At 50.5% G+C, this 27,138-nt stretch overlaps 1 protein-coding gene across 4 annotated transcripts in view; it reads right to left on the bottom strand.

Annotated features, from left to right (window-relative positions):
- Positions 1 to 228: 228 nt before the first annotated feature.
- CLCN4 (chloride voltage-gated channel 4) overlaps positions 229 to 27,138 on the bottom strand; it is a 63,484-nt gene continuing 36,574 nt past the window's right edge. For 2 of the 4 annotated variants that reach the window (XM_027054715.2, XM_053202055.1), the window contains 7 exons: positions 23,289 to 23,495; positions 23,080 to 23,160; positions 21,563 to 22,108; positions 19,688 to 19,874; positions 17,828 to 18,226; positions 10,651 to 10,867; positions 229 to 4,261 (listed from right to left, as the gene is read on the bottom strand). In XM_027054715.2, coding sequence (XP_026910516.1) covers positions 4,171 to 4,261; positions 10,651 to 10,867; positions 17,828 to 18,226; positions 19,688 to 19,874; positions 21,563 to 22,108; positions 23,080 to 23,160; positions 23,289 to 23,495 — 1,728 coding nt within the window. In that variant the 3' untranslated portion in view covers positions 229 to 4,170. The remainder of the gene's footprint in view (positions 4,262 to 10,650; positions 10,868 to 17,827; positions 18,227 to 19,687; positions 19,875 to 21,562; positions 22,109 to 23,079; positions 23,161 to 23,288; positions 23,496 to 27,138) is intronic. The other 2 variants (XR_008290000.1, XM_053202056.1) reach the window with 2 other exon arrangements.

Genomic DNA, 27,138 nt, shown 5'->3' with positions numbered 1-27,138 from the left:
AGACCGCTGCCCAACCTGTCCTCCCTAGCGTCTGTGCACAGGGCAGAAACACAGATGGCCTGGGGACAGTGGTCCTACCCCATCCTTGGAAATACACAGCACCAAGTCTGAACTGTTACCTAGCTGTCACCCACCAGGCTAAGAGCAAGGGATTTTAGAGCTGACCAAACTGTTCCATCTGGGCACAAACACGCGGCAAAATCAGTATCTCTCCCATCTACAACTTGCTGCTTGAAGACTGTGCTCGTTTTATTTTTAAAAGGAAAGTTCAAACACTTAATTTTTAGTAAGGTGCCAACGTTTACACAGAGGGTTACAATTAAAAAAAAAAAAAAAACCACCACATTGCTCTGTGGTCGTTCCAACACCAAATGCGAACGATCTCATAAAAGTCGCACGTAGGCTCATTCCCGGCACACCTAGGATGGCAAATAAATAGTTATTACTGCGTCAGCAAAAACGGAGTCTGGTTAATGTCCCCAAGTCACATATACATGCTCCCCCATCGTGTAAATCATTTCAGAGGCTTGTGTTTCTCATCTTTTCCAGCTCGGCATCTGATAAGGAGTCCTGAGCAGATCTGCACTTGTCGATAATCCGAAGTAACCAGTTCTCCCCTCAGGGAAACGAATTCCCCAGTTTCTGTGGCTTACTGGGGCCAAAACGAGATCTTACTGAGAGGTCTTCTCCTTTGTAAGGTCTTTGGGGAGTACCAAACAGAGAAAGTTGAGCTGGCCTGGTTCTGAGGAACAGCGAACACCGAGTATTGATTGCTTCTAACACATTTACCTTTCCATAAACGCCACCCACGCACCCGCATTCCCGGGGGGTGCACCGAAACACGCCAGAAATCCATGTGTCCCTCTCAGGATATTCTTTATGATGTCTGTCCTTCTACAACACGTTTCCTTACTAGTAGAGAGGGGGAGCAAGAAATAGGTTGACGTGCTCTGTTAGAGAACTCCGTTTCTGTCCCGCATTTATGTTTCTTTACATAAAACACTGCTTCAGAAAGGATCCAGAAAGTTCTACAGAAGTCTAAAGGGTTTGGTTCTGGAAAAAGAAACAAACACACCGTTCTGAGAAATGTTTATTTTACTTCCACATCCCAGTTGTACTCTTCCCGCTCATCAGATCGCCAGATAGAGAAGGTTCTACATTTGGCTACAGCAAATCCCTTCAGAATCCCGACCCGCGTACTTTTACAAGAAAGACTGACAAACAGCTCGGAAGCCTGCTCCCCCTGGAGTTTGTGTGAGAGCCTGGGGCCAGCAGGCGAGTGGACCGCACAGGGGACTTTGGGCTCCACGCGAGGAAGGCAACCAGCTCTGGCAGCCCCGCTGCAAATTCTCCCACCCTTGACCTTCACCTGCCTGTCTGACCATGGCCTTCTGTTGCCAAGAGCCTGAACCCCACGACAAATTAGAGGTTCAACTCATGAAGGAAAACAAGGCTATTTGCGTCAAAGTAACACTCCCAATGGTCTGCCGTGAATTTGCAGACCTCTTCTACACTAAGGCCTGGGAGGAGGACAGAGCACAACCCCCCCCCCCCACACACCCCGGCTTGGTGACCTTGGCCTGGAGTAAACTATCTCTTCATTCCTCTATGGCCTCCTCTGGAGGAGGAAGAAGTTCTGTGGTTTCACTACCCTTTGGCTATCCGTTCACGGTTTCGTGTTCCCTTTTGAAGCTCCCTGTTTTAGCTGAAGGGGCTTTCTGGATTATACAAATCCAGGCTGTGACTAACACTCTTTCGGGAGGCCACACGGGAGTTAGCGGGAACTACATGAAGCAATCTTTAAGACCTCGTAGGATTTCAAGTCCAGGAGAACCCAGCTTCACTTGCACACGCTCCATGGAAACCCCAGTAACAACACTAATATTGGGATCTGTGACTCGACACTTAACGTGCCATGAACGGGACACCAAGATCAAATTCTCTAGTACTGACCAGTGTTGCCACACTGAAGTGGCTATTTGATATCATTCTGGAGGGGGCCAACCGATCACAGAAACAAATTTTCCAGTGTTTGTCAGCACGATCTGACTTCACTTTTTTGAACCCAGAGGACACAGCAGTACATTTTCTTGTATCGACCAGAAGTTTCACAGAAAGCCGCTAGTCGCTAGGTTTTTATACAAGATGAGCATTTTTACGAGGGCTGAGAAATGATGGCTTCCGATTGGGAGTTCTAGGTCAGATCTGAGAGCAGGGGTGGGGAACCACTCGGTGAGTAGGAGAATGTCTGGAGGGTGTGGCAAGAAAGAGAGTAAGGAGGACAGGGAGGACACCAACAGAGACGTGATGATGGCATCCAATCCAGGGGACAGTCTTCCCTCCCAAGGACCAGTCCCTCTTCCTTGTTAGAAGAAGCCGAAGTTCATTCAGAGAGTACCAGGCCTCACTAAAACTTCTTCCCACACTCGCGTGCACCCAGGGGGAGTCACGGGACCAAAGTCCAGCCCATGGACATCAGCTGGGCACCTGTGGGCAAGTTCTGCTTCCTGGGCACAGGCATCGCACCTTGCCACGTGTCTCCTCCTCCCGCTTCGTGCCTAGGAAGCCGACGGCCTGGCTGGCAGCCGGGTAACAGAGAACCCGGCCTGTGACTCTGAGGCTACAAGCCAGAGGACGAAGGACGGCAGACAAGAACAGCAAAGCATACGGCTGCTGGGTGGTAATGTGGAGACACGCGAGAGTGCCTGACCCCCGGTTTCTCGTTCAGCTTATCACTGTTCGTGGGATTTCTCTCTGGCCGCCAGACACACACCTGGCACGTCAATATCCGAGAGCAAGATCGCAAAGGGCGCGGGCCACTCGGTGAGATGGGGGGAGCGGGGACACACGTGACAGGCTCCCGGGGGCAGACGTACTCACGCCAGTGCCACAGCGGACCGGAACCGCAGCTCGGTTCCTTCTCACGGAAAAGAGCCGAGTCCCGACTGAAGGGACAAATGCACCGTTAAGTTCAACACGAAGGTGCCCAGTGCTCCAAGTGGCGGTCTCCAATTTAACTCTGCCCTTCTGTGCTTTGACTGCGAGCATGAAAGCGCACGCTCAGACATTAGAGCCGGACGTTATGCATCCTACAGAGAAGATAATGGAACAGATTTAGAATCAATTTAGCATTTCTCTCGCAAGCCATTTGGAGGAGTTCCCACTGAGACTTCGTATGCCTCACCCTCCCTGCGGCCGTATTTAATAAGAGCTGAGAGGAAAAATAAGTAGTAACACTGGGTGGCCGGCTTTGACTCTCACGTACGCTATCTGGAAATTGAAGCACGCTTACGGCAAGCTGGCAGCATACAGGATATGGCCCGTGGAAAGTGCCGGACTGATCAATATTTAAGAATGCACAGGCCACGGCGATCAACAAGTGAGGTACATACAACAGGGACGCGAAACCATGAGCAGGTGCGTATACCCTCAAAATCGCGGCGGGTCCCTTCGTGTGGGAGGAAACACGTGTAGCACTAAACGCTCGAACAGTGAGTTCACGGTGTGGTCCCGAGATGCTGGTGTTGCACCGAGAAAGGGTTTCTCATAGTCAGCGGAGCAGAAACCCCCGGATGTTGGTGCAGAGACGGATGAGAGCAGGAGCAAGACAACGGGATGGTCACGAGTGAGCCCACTGGCATTCGTGCAGCTTTCACTCGGTTCAAATTTAATTTCTTTTTCTTTTCCGACAAAGTAAGTGCAAACATCTTTGATCCAATTCAGTAAAATAGCAGCAACACTTCGGGAACCAATAAATAAAGATGCTGACAGGCCAATACCCCTTGGCCTCTTAGACTCAAAGCTTCCCAAACAGCCTTAAACAGAAGGGGCAAGCGTTTCTTGACTCAGCATTTGTGTTCTGTGTCCTTGTACAAACCACATCGTTTACACCCACCCACATGCTCCCACGGCAGTTAATAAACTCATTAAGAAACACAGCTGGAAACTCATATGGGGTTGAAGCTATAAAATGCCTACTCATGGATGTCTTTAAAAACACACACACACACACACACACACACCAGGTTTTATCCTCCTTTCGTTCAAACAAAGCTTTTGTTTCCACTGCCCCTAGCGTATAATCGTTCATTAGGATAATAACATATCATTTGTTTATTTCTTTTAAAATGACACAGTTGTGTTTCTCTCAAAATAAATGCCACCTTGTTTCTAATTAAACATGATGGATTCAGGGTCCTGGTTTGCCATCTGGGCCATATGTCTCAAAACATCCTTTTTCGTGATGATGCCAAGAAGTCTCCTGGAGAAGAAACAAAATACAGAAAAGAGGTCAGCTTTACAATATTGACCCACGCATGTCCTAAACCCCAGTGACTTTGCCACTTGGACACACAGAGACACTTCCCAGCTTCCCTTCATTTGGGTGGGGACAACTGAGTGAGCTCTGGCCAACGGCACGTAGGTAGAGAGGAGAGATGTCCCGATCGACGCCCATTATCAATGGACTCCAAAACCACTCAGCAAATGGTCACTGGAAAACAAAAAATTCCTGAAAGTATCTATCCACAGATGACGTACACAGAGAAAAATGTCTCTTTATAATGGAGGGCTCCAGCCGCCACCACCTCATGAGATAGAGCTTATCATCAACAAGGTTGGAAAAGCTGACATTATGACGTCATCTACGGTGGCATATCGCCAGAAACTACTTATACCAAATCAAACCACGAGGAAGCAATCAAACAGATTCAGAATGTGAGACTACTGATTTGGATTCTTCAAAAAAAAAATCTATGTTATACATAACACACAAAAAGAGACAAGAGACTGTTCTAGACTAAAGACTAAAGAGGAAAAACAACCAAATGCAATGTGTGAAGCTTGAAGGAATTCTGGATTGAAATCTGATATGAATTGGATATTGAATGATACACTGAGTTATTGTTCATCTTGCATAATTATGGTTTAGTGGTTATATAAAAGAATTTCCTTAACTCTTAGAAGATGTATGCTTGTGGGGCACCTGGGTGGCTCAGTCGGTTAAGCACCCAACTTCAGCCTAGGTCATGATCTCACCGTTTGTGAGTTCCAGCCCCACGTCAGGATCTGTGCTGACAGCTCAGAGTCTGGAGCCTGCTGCGGATTATGGGCCTCCCTCTTTCTCTCTGCCCCTCCCCGGCTTGTGCTCGCTCGCTCTCTCTCAAAAATAGATAAATAAACTTTAAGAAATGCTTAAAAAAAAATAAGAAGAAGATGTATGCTTGATTCGCAACTGCCAAATCTCGGAAGCACCCAAGATGGCCTCCTCAAGGTGATGGATACATAAACCGTGGTCCATCCAGACAGTGGGGTATTATTCAGCGCTGAAAAAAAATGATCTGTCAAGCCATGAAAAGCCATAGAAGAACTTTAAATGCACATCACTAAATGAAAGAAGCCAGTCTGAAAAGGCTACATACTGTGCGATTCCAACTCGATGACATTCTGGAAAAGTCAAAACTATGGAGACAGTAAAGAGATCAGCAGTTGCCAGGGCTTAGAGGGAAGGAAGGAGGGATTAAGAGGAGCACAGAGGACTTTCAGGGCAGTGAAACTACACTATAAAGATACATGTCATTCTCCATTGATCAGAACGCACAGAATGTACAACAGCAAGGGTGAGCCCTAAACTACAGACCTTAGTTAAGGCGTCAATATCAGGTCACGGGAGGCAACAAACGTAACAAGTGCAAGACATTAACAAGGGAAATTGAAGGGATGAGAGGATATATGAGAACTGTGTACTTTATGCTCAGTTTTTCTGTAAACCCAAAACTGCTCTAATAAAAAATAGTCTGTTAATTAGGGGCACCTGGGTGGCTCAGTCAGTTGAGCGTCCAACTTCGGTTCAGGTCATGATTTCGTGGTTTGCGGGTTCGAGCCCTGCGCCGGGCTCTGTGCTGACAGCTCAGAGCCTGGAGCCTGCTTCAGATTCTGTGTCCCCCTCTCTTTCTCTCTGTGCCCCTCCCCAGCTCACAGTCTGTCTCTCTCTGTCTCCAAACTAAACATTAAAAATTTTTTTTAATAAAAAAACAAAAATAATTTTCTGGGGGCATCTAAGTCAGTTAAGCATACTACTCTTGATTTCAGCTCAGGTCATGATGTCACCGTTCGTGAGTTCAAGCACTGCGTCGGGCTCTGTGCTGACAGCTCGGAGCCTGGAGCCTGCTTCACATTCCGTGTCTCCCTCTCTCTCTGTCCCTCCCCCGCTCATGTTCTGTCTCACTCTGTCTCTCAAAAATAAATAAATGTAACCAAAAAAATAGTCCATTAATTAAAGAAAACACCCTTGTGGGAGAAACGTGGTTGCCTGAAGGGAGAGGGGTGCTGGTGAAGAAGGATAAAGCCGGGAACTGTTTTCTGTCCCAGCTGTTTAGAGTCACTTGGCTTCAACTGAGTTCAGAGATGACCTGAAATACATTTCTAAAATTTCTCAGAACGCAGTAAAGCAAGATGCTGTTCTACTAAAGCCGGACTTAGCTTGGGCCGCCGTAACAGCGCCCCACAGATGAGGTGGCTCAACAGAAATGACTGTTCTCACGGTTCCCAAGACTAGAAGGCCCGGGTCAAGGTGGTGGTAGGTTTGGGGTCTCCGGAGGCCTCTCTCCTTGGCTTGCAGACAGCCACCTTCCTGCCCTGTCCTCACAGCCCTGCTGCCTCTTCCTCTTCTTCTAAGGACGCCAGTCTTATCAGATTAGGGCCCCGGCCTCGCGCCCTCACTCACCCTTACCGCTTAAGGACTCCATCTCCAAACACGGTCATGCTGCAGGTTAGGGCTTCAACATAGGAATCTGGGGGGATACAATTCAGTCCCCAGCCGTTCTTCCATTGCATTTAAAATCAAAAAGGGACAGGAAACAGGCGAGCAGCTTATGCCTACAATCGCCACTAGCAGAGGTGTGGTGGGAAGACAAACGGGAGGGGTGTGAGCAGTCGGGTCCGCAGAGACAGGGCGCCGACAGGGCGCTCGTCCGTCTGCGTGAGGCAGGGAGGGCTCTGCTGCTGGCGATCGCCAAGCAGACCGTCTCTCAACCGACACCGCTCTTTTGTCCTCGGACGTTTTCTTTCTTTTTTTTTCTTAACATTTATTCATTTTTGAGAGACAGAGAGAGAGCACAAGTCGGGGAGGAGCAGAGAGAGAGGGAGACACAGAATCCGAAGCCGGCTCCAGGCTCCAAGCTGTCAGCCCAGAGCCCGACGCGGGGCTCGACGCCACAAACCGCGAGATCATGACCTGAGCCGAAGTCAGACGCTCAACCGACTGAGCCCCCCGGACGCCCCTGTCCTCGGACGTTTTCTACTTGAAAGCCTGGCTCAGGACATTCCTCTCTAGAACACCTGGGTAGTACCAACTGAACTGGAGTGTGTCCACATTCCCTAGTAGATGACAAACTCCCTGGCTTTATTAGTTTTTAGATACCTCTTGAGCTTTCTCCGGGTCTCAAACAGATGCTCAGTAAGATGGTGATTAAGGCAGTGTTGCTTTGAAAAAGTTTGACCTGCTCCTGTTTGCAGAGCGATAGGGATTCTATTCCGCGCGCCCCTCCCTTATCCCCGAGGCCTGGTTCTGTTGCCCCACCTTCACCGGGGAGCGGTCCAGGCAGCCTCCCCTTAAAGCTCTGTAACTACAGCACCTCCAAGTCAAGCTGCTCACAACACTCCCGGGGACATGTGACTTCAGGAGCTGCCTCGGCCTCAGGCATAAATTGTGCCTTGGCCTGCAACGGTAATCGCTGCGAAAGAAGAAAGCTCAACATCTACAAGAAGGAGGCAACATCAAACCCGGCGGCAATCATTAGTGGCGTGAAATGTCCTATTTGGCTAAAATCGAGTGTTCAAACTTCCAGCCCCTTTGGGGAGTGGCCAATCTGTGACCGTGAACGTATGAGATGAGGGTAACCAGGCTCTTCTGAGAAGGCCATCCGTCCAACTCCCGGGGGCCCGCCTAGCAGACTCAGGGAAGGCGGACACAACGTCCCCTGCCCGCCTTCCCTTTCGATATCCTCTGGGGGGGAAGACCCCACCCAAATGCAGTCTCCGCCACCGGAAGTTCCCAGACTCGGGCCTTGTGGGGACAAAGACTTCGGTGGTTCCTGGTCTGGTTTCAAGACTACCTTGGACCCCCAGGCCCCGAGAAATCCTGCAGACGATGCAGGTCGACAGGGCGAGCTGGGGGCTCTCCCCGCGAGCAGGGAAGGCACATGGTGACGGAATACATCAAAAACACAAGCTGGCTCAAGACATGCCTGTCCTGGCTGAAAGCCCGAGGAGATGAAAGGCCCGCAAACAAGGATCCCTTGCCAGCAGTAACGTATCAGCATCTGTGTTTGTTTAAAATATGTAGAGCGAGAGAGAGTGCGATTTTGTTTTCTCGCAGAACATTCGGAGCCAATTTCGGCACCCAGATCTTCACAGGAAAACCTCATGGGGCTGCGTGAGGTGTGAGCGGGCGTTAAGGGCAGAATTTCCTGCCAGAACTGGAAATTCCACGATAACTGACATCGGATTATTATTTTAAAGGAAAAGAGAAACTGCTATGCACTTGAGACGCGGCAGGCGATCACAGTGGTATTTATGCCGAGCACTAGAAACTCAAGTATGTAGATGGGCTTCAGGGTTTTGCAAAGTGGAGTCCTGACCGGCAGCAGCACCGGGGAGCTTGCTAGAAATATATATTCGCAGGCCCCTCCCAGACCTAGGGGATCAGTCACTGCAGGGGACCCAACACTCCCGGTTTAACCTGGAGCTTGAATCCCCAGGGGAATCCTGCGATCCACCGAGTTCCTTTCAAATACACCAGTGGAAGTGATCTCTAGCCCCAAACATGTATTTATTCCTTACTGATCGTCCCTCCTGTGTGCAAGACACCCACCCTGGCTGCAGCCAGAGCTGAGGATGCTCATCGCGTGGGCTGGGAATTCTCGGGGTCAGTGCGCACATACGGCCCCTCGTACAGCCCGACGCTGCTGTGGCCGGGACAGCAGGAAGGAAACGAGGGAACCAGGAGCACTCACGTGGCTATTCCCAGGCATCTAGTCCCCGGTCACTCAATTCCACGGCTGGTGACATTTTGGGCCAGTGACTCTTTGTTGCAATGGGGGCCGTCCCATGCCTCTACCCACTAAATGCCAGGAGCATCCCCTGTCCAGTTGTGACACCCAAAATCTTAGGGGGGAGCAAAATCGCCCTGGTCTAGAACCGTCGGGTCAAACTGGAGCATGGGCTCTGCAACGTAAACTACGTTAGGGAGTTAAGGCCCCGAGTGCACTTAGGGGCCGGAGTCTCCAGGACCCATGCCCCGGCTCTTCTCAGTCTACAGAGGAATAAGCCGGGCAGCCGACCCTATGCTCCAGGCCACCCTCACTCAGCCAATCTCGTCCCCCACCGAAGCTGCTGAAGCCGTGGGATTCAGGGAGCACCGCGGAGCCCAAAGAATGGCCCTTGAGGCGCCGCACCTCTCCCGCCATCATGAACCTTTGATCTTCGAAATGCCAGCTTCCCGGTCTGCGGTTACACAAAGCAAGAGGTACACCTCCGCCACGGCAGAGACGATGCCACAGGGCCGCCAAAGCTCTCAGCTCTACAGTAACCGTTGTTGTGAAAACGCGAGGTTGTTTTGAACAGATTGCTATATTAGGGAGTAATTTGAGCAATTTGAGCACGATGTGAACTCCACATTTGCATGTGGGTGATTTCATCCGGACACGTTCCAGGTGCGTGCAGAAAACGGCACCCAGCTGAAGCCAGGGGCACAGGAATACAGCCCACCCTTGAACGACACGGGTTTGGGCTGAGGTCCACTTATATGCGGATTTGTTTCAAGAAGTACAGTACGGTACTATAAACGTAGGGTCTCTTCCCTAGGATTTTCTTACTGACGCTTTCTCTGGCTTACTTACCGTAAGAACATGGTATATAATACGTAGAACAGACAAAATAACGTGTTAATCGACTGTTTACGTTTTCGGTGTGCTTCGGGTCAACGGCAGGCTCTCGGCAGCTACGGTTCTGGGGATTCAAAAGTTCTACGTGATCTCTGACCGCGAGGGAATGTGGCGCCCCCAGCCCGGCGTCATGCGAGGTCCGACTGTACAGAGCTCGCCAGCTGCAGCCCTCACGACACCTACCTCTACAAAACGACTTCAAGTCGTCTTCAAGGTAAAGTGCTACCGTTGTTGTAGTATTTGTGTTTTCCTGACCATCTAACGTGCAAAAGCCGTGCTACTTTTTTTTTTAGCAGGTTCCCACCGTGTGTGCGTGCGCACGCGCCACCGTGGCGTGTTGCACACACAACCCTGTTTTTCTCATCAGCCCGTGCTTCGTAGCTCCCTGCACGGGGGGCCTGGGCTGCAAGGAATGCGCTCCTCCCCCTTCTGACCGACCTTCAGCCTCAGGCCAGACGGCCCCCCCGCCCCTGCCCCCAAGCCTCTCGCACCTTCCCGGGCCCCACGCCAAGCTCCCAAAGCTCCCGGTCACGGTCAGGTCCTGCTCGGCACGCTAGCTCGCCGCAGCTTCCCGATGCCCTGTCCCAAGTACCCGTCCGCCCCGGGCAACCTCGAGGCCCTGCACGGCCGTGGCCGTGTCTCATTCCTCTTGTTCTCAGAGTGCGGCCCCAGCACGCAGCCCGTCCGCGCCTGTCCGGCCACTCACCCGCTGCGCGTCACCAGGCACTGCCGGAGCCCCAGTTTCCGGAAGATGTCCACCACCGTCTCCATGGGGGTATGGTCCGTGACCGTGAACGGGCTGAGGTTTAGGACGCGCCGCAGCTTCAGGGGGTGCGGGCTGTTGGCCGGCAGCTCGGGCGGCTCCTCCGTGAAGTACATGATGGAGTTGCTCACGATGCCCTCCTGCCTCTGTCTGGCGTTCTCTGCAATGGGCGAGCGGGAACGATAAGCCACACGACGGCCCGTGCTTAGCAACTCCGTCGGCCCCGCACCCGCACCGACACACGTCTGCCCTCCATCCACATCCTAGACCCCCACAGGGAAGGGGTTCAGAGGGCGAACGCCACATTCCTAATGAGGGGCTGCAGCCAAACATCTGTAAAATCGGCATCTCTCTGAAGCGAGTGCCCTACGAGGGTCCCCACGCTGTGACCTGATCGTTCACTGCCAAAGTCTCGACACGCAGGCTTGAGCAGGGTGGCTTCTTGGGGAGAATGTGCTGCCTCCTCGCGGCCTCCAGGGCCCTCCACCCTTGCTTTCCTCAGTCCCTCACCTCATCATGGGCCCAGGTCGGACGTGACAAGAGGCCTTGCTGAGCTGCCCAACAACCCTAATAAGTTGGGTTTTTTTTCTTACAAACTAACTTTTAACTGGCCCAAGTGGCATTATGAATCCCGAGAGGAACAAAAACCGTAGGACCATCCTAGGCTCCCAGCCCAGAAATGCAGCTCAATCCCAAATATGACCCTTGGGACCAAAGAAATAACCCCAGAAAAGCCACCTTCCCCCCACCTCTCGGATCTCCTCTCTTAAAAATGGACCGTGTTGGGGATTCCTCAAAGAAAGATGGTAAAACTGTGATGGTAACAATTAGCCTCTTTCTATCTGTAGGCAAGGCCACGCAAAAGCCAGCTGAAGAAAAGCAGGGTAACAGGAACTCATTAGAAACACAGCTTTCTGCAGTACTAGAAGCCCAGGCTATTTTAAGTCACACATGAAATAAATCCATCGGTCTCAAGATATTTCTCCAAGGCGATTTTCCTTCTGTTGGAATTTTAATCTTTCTTTTGGTTCATGGGAAAAGGTTAGGAAAAATGTAGTGTGAGGCCTGCCTTAAAATGGATCCTGGTTTCGATAATACATTTCTTGCCTTCTCAAAGACTACTATTCACCTATATTGTTCTTTGAAAAATAAAATTCTAACTGCCTGCTCTCAGGCCATTTATTGCAATAGTACTCTAATGGAAAACTGGCAGCATTCGGGGTCAGGCTGAGTTTGAAAAGGGGTCTCTGTTTAAAAGAGGAACAGAGGGCCCCCTGGGCAAATGCCGGCACATGATGTCACATCACGCACGCCGCACCTTTCTCTCCTCCATCAAGATGGTTCCGGCTGGAGGCACTAAGGTGAGGACACAACGGTCAGCACAGACTCGGGCTCACTTTCACAGACCGACCAAGTCTCTGAAAGGCCCACGTGACAAGAATGCCATCGACTCCAACAGTCAGGCTGACTGGGTCGAGGATGGATCCTTCTCAGGACTGGATCAAGCCACAAACCTCAGTCGAGAACTGAACACGTGATTCGCTGAACCCCTCGTAAAACCCAATACGACTCCGTGAGCTGTCCAGTCTACTTGTTGAAATGAATACCCACCCTATAGATTTCCTCTGAATCTCCCGATCGGGTTAGAAGTCCTGATTCTAATAGCAGCTAGTTCAGTGATTTCTGGCTCACCAGTACATTCCCAGTGCCTGGACAATGCCTGGTATCCAGCAGGCACAAAACAGATATCCGCCAAACGCACGCATCACTAAGTGAATGAATGAGTGAGTAGGTCTCCTAAGTGTCTGGCGGACGCGGGTCCGCCCGCCATGTAGAACCCAGCCCATCCCACGTAGGAGGTGCTGCGAAGGAAAGCCCACGAACGAGAATCAAAGGCGTCAGCCGGCGTCTGAGCCGGAGACGTGAGCTATGCTCCCTGTCACTCCAAGAGTGGCGACTGCCGCTCTCTCCGGAAGGGTCTGTCAGGCCACTCTGGAATTCTGTTATCGGGACTTATCTCAATGCTCAGACTTTGGGGGCGGGGGTGCTCCAGCCAGTAACAGAAGAACCAGCAAGAAAGCTTTTTGCATCGCTGGGGGGGGGCATCTACTTCCGGCTCAGATAAGAAATCTTCACCGGTCACCAAGATGCCTACAACAAACTTCACGTTGTGCGCTCACAGGGGGCACAGCCCGGCTACTGCCATCCCCGTCCTGCCGGCTCCCAGAGCTGTTCCAGTACATGGCGCGTGCACAAGAAATAGTCCCCATGGGAAAGCTTAAACCAACTTCCTGCCCAAGGGATGATCCCATGCTACCAAGAGTGTAGACTCCCAGACCCCAGGGAGCCATGAAGACTCGTGTCGAAAAAAAAAAAGCAAAACCAAACCAAACAAAAAAAGTCCCAGGTTTACATATGTAAAAGACCTAAAAGACAAGAAGGAAATGCACTAAACATTATTAACCATGGCTTTCCATGGTCTTGAGAAAGTGGGTATCTTTTTTTCCCCCTTTTACTTCTGATTTCCCCAATATTCTATGAGTATGTATTACTTTTAAAAATAAAAATGTAACAGAGGCATCTGGGCGGCTCAGTCGGTTGAGCATCTGACTTAGGCTCGGGTCATGATCTCACGGTTCGGGAGTTCGAGCCCGGCGTCGGGCTCTGTGCTGGCAGCTGGGAGCCTGGAGCCTGCTTCGGATTCTGTGTCTCCCTCTCTCTCTGCCCCTCCCCTGCTCGTGCTCTGTCTCTCTCTCAAAAATAAATAAACATTAAAAAAATTTTAATAAAAACATAAAAATGTAATAAACTCCATTTTTAGTTGTTTTAAAGATCACTTAAAAACTGTTCTTAATAAAGAAGATTTGTTATATATTCTACCAGAACTAGTGTCAGTGGCCACCGCTCCTGAAAAATGAGGTACGTTTTGTGAGTACTTGCTAAGGCTATTCGACTTGACATTCCATTTTCTAGCAGACAATACCATGACAATGCCAAGTACAGATAAGAGTGCTGGTAAAGTATCATGCGGAATTTAAGATACCAAACAGATGAACATAAGGGAAGGGAAGCAAAAATAATATAAAAACAGGGAGGGGGACAAGACATAAGAGACTTTTATTTTTTACTTTTTTAATGTTTATTTTTGAAAGAGAGAGAGAGACACACAGAGCACAAGTGGGGGAGGGGCAGAGAGAGAGGCAGACACAGAATCCGAAGCGGGCTCCAGGCTCTGAGCTGTCGGCACAGAGCGCGATGTGGGGCTCGAACCCACAAACTGTGAGATCCTGACCGGAGCCTAAGTCGGACGCTTCACTGACTGAGCCACCCCGGCGCCCCCATGAGAGACATTTCAATATAGAGAACACACACTGAGGGTTGCTGGAGGGGTCGTGGGTGGGAGGATGGACTAAATGGATGAGGGGCACTGAGGAGAAAGCTTGTTGGGATCAGCACTGGGTGTTATACGTTGGTGATGAACCCCTGGATTCTGCTCCTGAACTCATTACTGCACTGTACGCTAACTAACTTGGATGTACATTTAAAAACAATAAAAAATAAAAAATAGGGTGCTGGTAAAGTAAATTTCACAAACTATGACAGACCAAGAAATTTTAAGACTGGAAACAAGCGTATGTTCGGTAGGCTATTATCATGGCTCCACAGCAACAGTTCTCAACGGGGAGCAATGCTGCCCCCACCCTTAGGGGACGTTTGGAAATATCTGGAGACATTTTTGGTCCTCATAACTGGGGGATGGTGTTGCTACTAGCACCCAGTGATGGGAGACCAAGGGTGCTGCTAAACGTCTCTCGGTGCCCAGGACGAGCCCTCACACAAAAGAATGATCCGGCTCCAGATGTCAGTGGTGTTAAGGTTGAGAAGCTCTACTTTAGAGTAACATGTTTTTAGAGAGATAATACTCGACCATCCCGTCCATCAAAAATGCTCCCATATGACAGATGTAATTAACTCGAAAGGTTAAAATGGAAAACTGAAAGCAACCGGAGTGGTGGCCAGGACAAAGATGGGATTGCAAAAAAACCATCTCGAAGAAAAAGCAGAGGATGTTATAAGTTCCAGTTTGCCGCGGCATGGAGAAGTCCCTCTGTACATGTGTGTTAAGCCCAGCAGAAAGCAGATGATACCACCGCTCTCCGTGGCCTATTCCAATCATCAACGGCCCTCCCAGGAAGAAACCGCTTTATCCCTAAATAGCCCTTCCAACAGATCTGACACTTTGTTCAGTTCTGGCCGTAGATCCCTTTCTGTAAGTAAGCATCTTCCACATGCTAGAGAATCATCATTAAATCATCCACCAGATGAAAAAAAGGAGCATTCCCTTAACTCTTGCCTGTGACTCCAACTTTCCATCCCTTTAATCATCTTTGTGGCTTCCCGCTGAGTCCTCTCTGAACCCGTCCTCACCTAATTGCAGAATTCAAGACTAGAAGAGTCTGAGCCCTGCTGAGCACAGAAAGAGCCTCACATTTGCAAATGGCACTGAAAGGCAAAGTCCCATTTACTGGGACTTTGAACGAGGGTCACACACGGCCCCATGTGTCAGTATGTGATGGGGGAAGTGGGCCATGTGTCCTTCGTGGGGCTAACGAATCGCTCTTTTAACAAGGACGACGGCTATGGTTCGGCATTCCAGAGATGTTTGAAAATAACAAAACGTTTTCAGCTTCGTGTGAGCAGCTGCTATGATTTTAACAGGATACGTAAGAAAAATCCTCATTTGCCTCAGTTAGCGTTCTTACACAGGCTGTCTGGGATCTACCTGTCTAGAATCTCTGCTAATTCCCCTGCAAATGAAACTGGCATGAGACAGTCACTAGCGAAATGCTAAAGTCATACTTCTATCTTCATGAAAGGTCACATAATTCTGCAAATACCGGTCACATATTTCTCCACCCGAGTACAGGGACTCCTCTGTTTCCACAGATCAGGAAAACAGTTTTTCTGATTGCTCAGAGCGAAACACTCCTCGCCTTTCCACAAACCATGTAAACAGCAGCTTCTATACTATTATCGGTCTGATTGAAAGCATACAGGTATTATTTACCCGGCGTGTTGCCTCTTCAGACATTCCAAACATAGCTTCTAAGAGAGCGCTCCATCGGCAAGCTTAAATTTCTTCTCTAACCGGTTGATGACAATTACTGCTTCCCACTTGATTACGGTAATGGCTTTCAGCGAAATTAGTAAGCTGTCTCTTAGCAGGTGTGCCTGGAGCTACACAATAGGTAATGGAGCCGGTGACATTTATTACTTTAGTTTTTAAATTTCAACCTTTGCTTAAAAGATTTTAGGGACTGAATGGATTTTTAAAGGCTGCTGATTACATTATTTTAAAACAAACCCTACCCTACTTATACAGCTTAAAACAGATCCCGTTATCTATAAGGCAATATTTACGCCCAAAGGCACCTACCCGTTAAGCGACAGGACCTATAATAAAGAGAAGCATCACCGAGCACGTAAGCACAAATTAAAGGACACGGCTTATCTAAACTTATTTTTATAAAGCCTTTGGCGAAGATACCTTAAAGCTATTTTTTAATGTTTATTTATTTTTGAGAGAGAGAGAAGACACGCGTGCACGTGAAGGAGAGGCAGAGAGAGAATCCGAAGCAGGCTCTGTGCCCTCAGTGCAGACTCCGATGCGGAACTTGAACTCACGACCCCGAACCCTGAGATCACAACCTGAGCTGAAGTCTGACTTAACCCACAGGGCCACCCAGGCGCTCCTAAAGATATTTTGAAAGCTACTTAACATCACAAAGAGATTTTGGAAACTCAAAAGGAGCCACAGAGATAGTTAACCAAGGGCAGGGAAAAGCAAATGGTCATCTGGTGGAGGTGTGTTCCCAGTAGGCGTTCTGCAACCCGACCGCGCCAGTCCCCCTGGCGAACTTAGGTACGCTGGAAGACAGGGTACGTGGTAAAGTCATCAAGTGTCCACAGGGGCCGTGCCTCGGGCCCACCGTGGGCTGCCGGAACCAGGAGCAGATCATGGGAGCAGGCGTGCTGAGCCAGACGGCACTTGTACTGGCCACATGCCACGGGTGGGACCCCACCCCGAGGGGGCCTCCGAGCTCACTGTCCTCCTTCTTAGGTCTCCACGTGCCTCACACCCAGACCTTTCTCTTGGGAATCCTTCTACCTCCTGCCCCCCTTTCCGTGCAGGCACCCCTAGGCTGATGTGCCCGCAGGCTTGCTTCTTGGACCTATGGGTCTCTGGCACCGCCCCCCCCGCCCCCCGACCCCGGGCGTCATCCACTCACTCCTCTCCCAACACGACAGCCTGCCCCTCAGCCCAGCAGAGTTCACTTAGCGCACAGGGAGGAAGAGCACCACAGGGAACTGACCCACGAGGGTCTCGAACTAATGGGACGGGACATAATGCCACCAAGCAAAGTGAAGGGCTTGTGTGGTGCCCGGCGGTGGGGCGGGGGGAGGCGTCTGAGACAAAGAACTCAGCACAGAAGTCGGTAAGCCCGCCTGAAAGCCCGTGTCCCAGACCAGCTTGCCCGGGGCCGGGCCGGGCTCTCACACCTCAATCCTCGCCGGCTCTACCTGACAACTCCCTAAAAGAGGCAGCAGCCGGCCACCTAGCATTTTCCAGCCAAGCACGTCTCTCCCTAGGCGTCGTCCCTGCCAGTAGGACCTGAGGACCAGCAGCATCACCATTAACCAGGAGCTTGGGAGAAATGCGGTGGGGGGGGGGGGGGGGCCCTGGGTGGCTCAGTCGCTCGGGCGTCCACCCCTCGATTTCGGCTCAGGTCACGCCCACGTCAGGCTCTGTGCTGAGCGTGGGGCCTGCCTGGGATCCTCTCTCTCTCTCTCTCTCCCTCTGCCCCTCTCCCCGGATCGCACACTCTCTCTCTCTCTCTCTCTCAAATTAAAAAAATATATACGCAGAGTCTTGGGGCCCCACCTGAAATCTACTGAATCGGAATCTGCATTTCCACCAGATGCCCAGGGGATGTGAATGCGAAATGCGCAGAGCCCCTGGCTTCGAGCCCTCTGGCCTCTGCACTCTACCTCCTTTGAGAATTCAGGGGCTACAGAGGCTACCGTTCCCCCTCTCAGTACATCCCCTCTCTTTACTCACTTATTGCAAGAATCAGCTCCCTCCTCTGGGCAAATCCGATGAGGCGCTCGGAGTCCCTGGAGACCACCACCGGGAAGCCGTTGTAGTCGGTCTCCTTGATGAGCGTCTCCACGTCCTCCACGGTCATGCTGTCCTGGGTGAGCACGGACAGAGGTGGCTCTCCGCGCCGCGGCCGCATGACGTCAGTGGCCAGCGTGCGATGGGTGAACTCATCCTTCACGTCCAGAAACGGGTACCCGTTTAAGTGGATATGAGCCTCGTAGATGCCTTCTTTCCCAAAGGCATCGGCCACCCACTTGCTGGTCACGGCTGCCGCCATCAAGGGCACAATGTACTCTAGGCCACCCGTTAATTCAAACATGATGACCACCAACGACACCGTCATCCTGGTAACCCCGCCTGCAACCGAAGAGAGGAGTACAGTTCTGAAAGCCCATCTCCGGGCCCTCACAAGGGCATGAACTATGGAAATGGACAAGCTGGCTATAAATGCTCCTGACACCTATTCTGAAGAGACGGTCGTCCAGGTTGCCCATGGCGGGCCTCTGCAACGGAGGCCAGGCTGTCAAATGCGGCCTTCCCTCAGGGAGCCGTAAGTCACTTCTGACGGGGGGGGGGGGGGGACGGAGGGGAGGGCTTTTCTTCGGTGAGGGACAACAGGGTTGTCTGTCTACCCAAGACCACGTGCCTGGCTCTTTGGGAAGGGGATCCTATGTGGGCTATGCAGGTTTCTGACACAGCAAATGTGGCTCTCTTCCAGAACCCCACGAGCTAGAAAATTGTAGAGATTCGTAGGAGCTGCAGACAAGAGAGGGACCCAACTCTGTGTCCCTCGGTATTTAAAAGGAGACTCCATACCAACTCCTACTAATCACCCAATGAGCTTACACTGGGCTTTCTCGAGCTCAGCACTAGGAACACTTGGGGCTGGATCTTTCTTTGATGTGGGGGCTGCACTGTGTACTCTGGAATGTTTAGCAGCATCCCTGGCCACCGCCCACTAGATGCTAGTAGCACCGCCCCCGTAGGTGTGACAACCAGAAAGGACTCCTCCGTTGTCCAGTGCTCCTGAGAGGCACAGGTGCCCCCCGGTGAAAACCACTCTTCTAGATGGTACAGCTGCCAGATGGAGACTCCATCACCCTGGGCCCTGCATGACGGAGTGGAGAAAAGCCCTCTAATAAGTCACATCACACACACACACACACACACACAGAGTTGATTCTCACTGTTCGTGGTGGCTATGATGTATAAAGTTGCCACGAACACTGTATGAGCAAACACTCAATCACTGCCCTATGGGAAACGTAAGGTTAGGTTTCTGCGAGTTTCTGGTCACATTTTTGTGAACCAATCAACACCGAACCTTATTTTATGTGCATTTCTGTTTAAAGACACCTTATCTAGGACGTGTAGATGACTCGTTAACACTGAACTCACAGCCACGAGCACCATGACTCGTGCCCGAAGGGAGTTCTCCACACCCCTATTTTCTCTGCAAGCCACGTCCCAGCCTTCCTGTGCTTCGGGTCACCAGACAGCACTGTGGCTGGAGGCCATTTAAAACAGCAGAATCATTAACCGAAAGCATAAAAACGCCAAAACATGGCACTAAATAGACCATGGAAAGGAAAGGATACTCGTGCACAGTATACAAGAGTCGACTGCACATCACGAGTGAGATACACGCCTTGGTGCGCTAAGCCAAGGAGATTTAGGGCTTTCCTTGTGACGGCAACGCGAGCTTGCCTATCCTGAGAATGCCAGCACTCGAGTCCCTGTCTTCCTTCTCGCCGGTGCCCAGAGCCACAGTAGCCCGTGCGCTCCGTGCAGCCCGCACCATCCCCCCGGGGGCTGTACCTAGGCAGGCGGCGGCTCCCACCATTGCGTAAAGTCCGGGGGTGACGCAGTCCGCTCCGGGCCTGCACCAGTTCCTGAAGACGATCCAGTCGTGGTGATGGTAAGCCAGCTGCTCCACGCCGATTCCCACCATCCTGCCCGCCATGGCGCCCACAGCCATGCTGGGGATGAAGAGACCCGACGGGATCTCCGGGGGAGGGGGGAACACAGGGAAAAGAAGCATGAGTGGAGGAGTCCGTGTGTCCACACCCCACTCCCAGTGAGCGCTCCCCCCCTCGACAAGCTTGCATTTTGCCTCAGTCTTCAGAGGAGGTGCAACGCTTCCCAACAGGGGTCAGCTGGCAAAAGGCGGGACAAGTGATTTCACCCGCTGAGTCAGGCCCAGCTACTGCGACTTGGACAGGACGCACTTTTACACTTGCGTCTCCTCTCCCTGGGAGGCGGGCCTGGTTCCCCTGCTGCGCATTAAAGAATGACAAGCCCCGCTGCAAGTGACATTCAAAGTGAGCATCGGCCACTTGAGATACTCCCCACTTTCTCTCTCTCCTTGCGCGCCATTTCAGATTAGCTTTTGAAATGAAATGTCAAGCCCCAGCGTGAGAATGGAAAAGAAGGGCGCGCGGCCATTCACAGGTCACACAAAGCAGCTCGGAGCAGCTGCCCTGCGCCTTGCGAAGCTTTTCACGGGCCGAGCCAGGTGAAAGGCAGCAAAGAAACAGACTACGTAAACTGGGAGATGTCGGTGGTAGCGTGCTTCACGTTTTGCCGTGTGGAAATGCGTTTTATCGCGTGATCAGACGCGCGCAACAGAACACGCCTGACTCTCCGTGTTCGCGGAGACGTCGCGTTGCTTGGCAATCCCGACCGGGAGTCGCCTTGATGCTCCCTCCCACACACCAGGTAAGTCTGGATCCTCGAGTACGATTTCTAGAGTTTGGGATGTTCCTGAAGAAACTTCCTTTCTGAGATGCCCCCGATCCCTAGGCATTTAACTCCCCGTAAATGCCAAGGAGACTTCTCCCAGCAGGCACTGGAAGAGGCCGCAAACGTCTTTCTCAGACACGCAAATAATCCATTTGCTAGGAGACGATGCGTCAGAGAGAGTTGGCCGTTTAATAAAGTCCACCCATCCTTGTTCTTAAGGCAAAAATTCAGGTTCGCATTTGACCATTACACACTAAAGTACCCAGTTTCTTAGACTTTATAAAAAGAAACAAATCCTAAAAGTCCCACACAGAAAGCAACAGTAATGAACACTACAGGGGCTCTGCAGGGTTCGAAACGTTTGGCTTCTGGTCCCGGGTGCTCATGACACAAACGTGCGTTTTGTGAAAATTCCTCGAGCTGTCCACATCTCCGTATGAACAACATACTCTGAGCCTTAGCTCCTTCACTTGCAAAGGGATTAAAATCTCTATTTCACAGGCTGGTTTATCAAAAGCATTGCTTCTTATGGATTAAAAGAATGTCAAGTGCCCGGCACAAGAGAACGGTTGATAAAGGTCGGTTCCCCTTTCCCTTCCCATCACGATTTTATTTTTTTGGTTTTTTTCTGAAGTTTATTTATGTACTTTGAGAAAGAGAGTACGAGAGGGCACACACAAGTGGGGGAGGGGCAGAGAGAGAGAGAGAGAGAGAGAGAGAGAGAGAGAGAGGGAGGGAGAGGGAGGATCCCAAGCAGGCTCTGCCCCGTCAGTGTGGAGCTCGAACTCAGGAACGGTGAGATCGTGACCTGAGCCACAATCCAGAGTTGGACCCTTAACCGACTGAGCCCCCCCCCAAGGCGCCCCCATCCTGAGTTCATTTTGGCGAGCAGGGCGCTATCCCCAGAAGGACAGGAGGTGCCCCCACATCTTCCTTCCCCCGTTCACTCACCTTCATGCCGAAGGTAAAGATGGTAATGACGATTTTGAAGACCAGTGCCAGGGCCAGCTGCCACATGGCTGTGTAAACCCCCACCCCAGCCGGCCGGTCCGGGATGTCGTCCACGGGCCGCGTCATGTTCGGGTCGTTGATGTAGTCACACAGCTGGGAGGACTCGAGGGCCCCGCAGTCATTGAACAGCTCGGAAATGAGCTCGCTCGTGCTCCGGCGCGTGTACGGGTTCGGGTAGGCGATGATGGCGGTGACGGCAGTCACCACGATGACCTCCAGCACCGGGTACTTGCCCAGCTTGGTGGTCTTGCGCCTCCTGCACCAGGCGATGTTGCCGCGGATGAAGAGCGTTCCCCACAAGCCCCCAAAGACCCCGAGCAGGATGAAGGGGAAGAGCTCGGCCATGTACCAGGGCGTGTGATACTCCACGTAAAAGAGAACAAGGCGGCTGTTCCCAAAGGGATTGATGGATCGCAGCGTGAAGGCCGCCACCAGGGCCGCGAAAAAGGACCTCCACAAGGTCTTCAGGGGAAAGTAGTAACTGACCTGGGACGGACAAGCAGAAAGTTAGAGACCGGCTGAAGAAAGGGCTGCGCAAAGCCCCAGCCTCCGACCCGCAGCCACCCGCTGGCGCTTAGTGTCACGGTCACACCCAGACCAAAGATGGGCAGTACTCGCTTCCTCAAAGTAGGTTCAATTAGGACCAAGATGCACCAACGGAGGTATTTAAAGGACCGTGTGTCTAAAGTGGAATCGATGCTGGTCACGATGTGTTTGAGCTATTTTTTACGAGGAATGGAAATATTTCATTATACTTCTGTTTATGTCACCAAGACCCTCCTGAAGGCACATAAAGCCCCGGATTTGACTCTACAGACAACAGAACAGGTCGACGGTTGGAAAACCCTGGCCCAGCAAATGTACTTGCAGGACACAGGAGTTAAGAATGGTTTTTACATTTTTAAATGCTTGCGGGGGTTGGGGGGTGGGGAGGGGGGAGAACCATCTTGTGATATCTGAAATATTCAAAAGGAAAAACAATATTTTGTGACACGTGAAAATCATATAAAATCCACACTCCGGCATCCATAAGGCAAGTTTTACTGGAAGGCGGCCATGCCCATTCACGTGAGTGCTGTCTGCGGCCACTTCCCCGCTACAATGACAAAGCTGACAGGTTCCAACCGGGACTGTAAGACCCCCCAAAGCCTAGAATAGTCACTCTCTGGCCCTTTGCACAGAACACTGGCTGACCCCTGGAATAGATCCATTCGGCTTGCCACAACCAGAAATGCCCCACTAGGTTGGCTATGAGAAAGACTGCCAACTTCAAACAAAAAAAAAAAAATTACACCGGCAATTTCTGAAATACTTGAAAACAGGTATTTAACGGCAAGAACTGGGGCTTCTTAATGAGCTGCGGTCAATACCCCTTGGAACACAGCCCTGAGAGCCTACTGCCGTGCCGGCCCTCCGCGACCCTGACCTCTCAGGCCACAAATCCCGCCCCGTCTCACCTCCTCAAGGCTGAAAAGCACACCTCCTATTGGAGCCCCAAAGGCAACGGAAACTCCAGCAGCGGCGGCAGCCGAGAGCACCTGTAAGGCAGAGAGTGCCACATAGGTCCCGAGACCTGTCGTGCAGACATGCGTGCGCAGGGGACACGGGGCCAGGACCTCCAGAAGAGGCTGTCACCGTGGATGGGGGTCGGGGGAAGCCTGCTCACCTCGCGCCTCTTGCCCTCGTTCTTGCTGTACTTGGAGAAAAGGCTGCTGAAGAAGTTGCCACAGCAACAGGCCACGTGCACCAGCGGCCCTTCTTTCCCGAGGCTCAGGCCCGAAGACACCACCAGCACCAGGGTGACAGTCTTGATCAGCAGGGTCCACTTCCCCAAGTAGCCCCTGATGATGAAGCCGCTCAAAATGGTCTTTATCTGAAACAGAGCACAGAGAACGAGGTGGAATGAGCCGCTTCAATGCCACAGCGAGGAAAGTGACAAGTCCCCCCTGCCCCCCACTAGATTCACGCAATCATACCAAGGACAGGTTACTTTCGTTTTGGATTTGGCTAGGATTTCATATTAACAGAATCTGTTATATAATTTTTTTTTTATTAATGATAACTTGAAACCATTCAATGCATAACAAATCTGGAGACTTTCTAAAGTAATAAGAGACCATAATGAGAACTGAAGGAGCGATTATCAGGGTCTCATTTTCTTTATGCCATTTTAACCCTGTTCACGTTGTCCTCCGTTGTGTTGAAGAGAGACATGTAGCTATTGATTTTAACTCTTAATCTTTTATTATTGAGGGACATCCAAGATAAAGAGACAGAAAGCTGGCTGTGTGACAAAGCAAATAGAACAAAATGGCAACTGAACCATAGGTCGGGGTCTGCAAACTGCGGCCCGTTGGCTACATCCAGCGCACTGCCCATTTTTGTATGACCCACGAACTCAGAGTACTTTAACATTTTTAAATGGAATGTGTAAACCAGACTACTAACCTTTTACTGACAACCGTTGCTAGATTTTCCCTCTCGGTTCACAAAGCCTAAAATATGGATTCCCTGCCCTTTTACTGGAAAAGTCTGCTAACCCCTGCAGCAGGCCAGGGGCATGGGGGTTTACTGCCCAATTATTTCAACTTTTCTGAATGTTTGAAAATATTCTTAATACGATGTCAGAAAAAGATGATGCTCAACATTCTAATAACGCGTCTCCAGGGGACGTAATGGTGACTACATTCAGAGTGACTCCTTGCCTTCCATAGAATCCTGCCCCCTCATACTGAAAAGGACTCTGGGACTACAGGTAGAGTCATGTTGCTCCTTTTTCAGATCTACCGCATTTTAAAAGGCCAAATAAAAGCCAAATAATGGCTTTCCTGCTAAAGGTGCAGTTTGCCTTACGCTTTTAGAATTCAACTGGGTGCCAATCTCAGTGATTAATTTCATATATTGGAGTCCTCCTCACCCCAAATCCCTATTCTTTGGATCCAGAAGCATCACCAATGGGTAAGTAATTTTTTACCTTCAACTTCTCCTGCAACTGGCTGAAATGGAGTGAATGTTTACTGTCTGAGTTGGCAATTCACAAGTCTGCAATAAGTGAGTCAGCCAAGGACATCCATGGTCAATTTCTGTTTTTCCCATCGCATAAATACATAACGGGACAATGTTATCTCTTGTCAGTGTCAGGATATTGGCATATCTTCCAAGTGCCTCCTGGTGGACATTGCTATGCCAAGAAATTAATTTCTCAAATAGCTATTACAGTCCTTCTTGAGCTTGGCGCTCGAAACCAGTGAGGACTGGCTCTCCCCCTGGAGATTTGATGCAGTTGGTCTGCGGTGTATTCTGGGCCTGGGGATTTTTACAGCCTCCCCGGGTGATTCAAAAATGCAGCCCATTTCTCTGTATTCAAGGGATGGTCCCCAAACATTCTCTGGCACCACGTCACCTTTGGCGATGGGGGAGGGGGTGCGAAGTGAGCTAATCCTCAAAATTTTAAAGGTGGACGAATGGAACACTTAATTCACGGAGACAGACCGAGCGAGCGAGCGTGCAAGCACGCACCCGAAAAAGCACAAGTGGGGTGTTCTGGCGATACCATCAGACAGTGTTTCTTGAACTAGCCTTTCACTAATGGCAGACAGACTAGCGGTGGTTAAGGTGGTCTTTAACTAGTGGTGGTCGGCCTGTGTGAGCCCGCGCCCAGGGGATCCCAGATCCCTTTATTTAAGGGATGTTTTATTATGCCTGCCGCAGTCCTGCCCTTTTGTGTTGCCTCGAATAAAATTATCTATAATTTTTTGTCAGTTAGTTAATGTCGATTTGGACCCTAGGGTACAGTTTAAGAGCATAACACCATTTAGAAAATTACAAGCATCTAAATTACCTGAGCCTCCGCCAGCCGTGACATGCGGTGAATTGAACAATGTAATAGGTATTTTGTAATTCTCTAAAATGATTTTATAAAATTGTCACGATCAAATTAGGAACTAAAGAAAGCAAATTCATTCCCAGTAAATGCCAAAAGGTAATCACTTGCTTAATATGAATTAATAGAGACCGAATCCAGTGGGGCTTTAACGAGATGTATTGCAGTGGTTCTGGGACTTGCCGGTGTTGACTGTAAAACCTTTCTGGTAAATGAACGTTGGTGTGCGCATTCGCGTTTTGCAATGGGCTGAAACATCAATTCAAAGCAACTTTTTTTTTTTTTTAATTTATTTTTGGGACAGAGAGAGACAGAGCATGAACGGGGGAGGGGCAGAGAGAGAGGGAGACACAGAATCGGAAACAGGCTCCAGGCTCTGAGCCGTCAGCCCAGAGCCCGACGCGGGGCTCGAACTCCCGGACCGCGAGATCGTGACCTGGCTGAAGTTGGACGCTTAACCGACTGCGCCACCCAGGCGCCCCAATTCAAAGCAACTTTTAAAAGGACATGATTTCTTCCGGAGTCAACGGTGGTTCTACGGACCAAGCAGGCAGAGAAGGAGGAACACCGGAACCCCAAGAACTAGTCTGCACTTTTCAATGTGCCTTATACAAGAGCACGTGTTACACAAAATAAATGTTCTCTACATTTGCATTGCAAAAAAGGTTTCCAGAGGAATGTCCATTCTGAGCAGTTAGTCTCTTTGCTAAAATGAGGGCGCGTGGCCTTGTATCTCACTGTGAGTGAAGTCAGTTTATGTAGTCACTTGGGTCTTGACTAGGAGGTTCTTTTCCAGCATGAATCATTCACATTTCCTGTCTCCTCTGCCCCTTTCCTCCAAGAGCTGGAGTAGGTACTGCACCCCGAGGTTAGGAATTTCAAGCCCTAGTGTGATAACAGTGAAAATTTTGCTACTACTGAGTCATGGTGACCGAAACTTCATTAGACAGCCGCCCTTGGCTTCGTGGTACTTTCAAAGATCATTGTGAGCTCTTTCATAAATTGAGAAACCAATCTGTTACATGTTACATATGACTCAAAAGCATATTAATAAAACAAGCACCCATGTACGCGCATTTCAGATAGAAGAATGGGTACCCAGGAAAGCCCCGTGTTTGTTTCCTCAGTGGAACCTTCCTCCTTCCCGAGCCCAATCGATCGTTTCCTTGCCTTCCTTTATACCATCCGCGTACGTGTGTGTCACTAAACAGGGTGCAGCTCCGTTATGGCCGTTTGCGGACTTTGCAGAAATAGAATCACACTTCAGATATACTACTGCCCCTTTCTTCACTCGACACTGCCTTTCTGCGTTGCATCCACACCAGTGTGTGCCTTGCACGTTTGCCACATAGGAAACGTGATGCCCGACTCAGGACTTAACTCCTTTCCGGTTCAGCTGTCACAAATAGATGCCCGCTTTGGACAAGACCAAGTGCAGGCGGCCCCTCACAGACAGAGCTCACCTCCAAGCCCCCCGTCTATCTACAAGTTCGCAAGCTGAGCCATGTGTCCCCGGTTGTTGCTGCCTGAAATTTTCCAATACCCGTTGGCCACCTGCTCATTTTGGAAAGGCGACTTGGGTCAAAAAAAAAACAAAAACCAAAAAAAAACAGCCTACCATCGGGCAGTGGGA

Source organism: Acinonyx jubatus, chromosome X (assembly GCF_027475565.1).
Source record: "Acinonyx jubatus isolate Ajub_Pintada_27869175 chromosome X, VMU_Ajub_asm_v1.0, whole genome shotgun sequence".
NCBI lineage: Eukaryota > Metazoa > Chordata > Mammalia > Carnivora > Felidae > Acinonyx > Acinonyx jubatus.
Note: the sequence above shows the minus strand (reverse complement) of the source record. Positions and strands in the feature narration are given on the sequence as shown.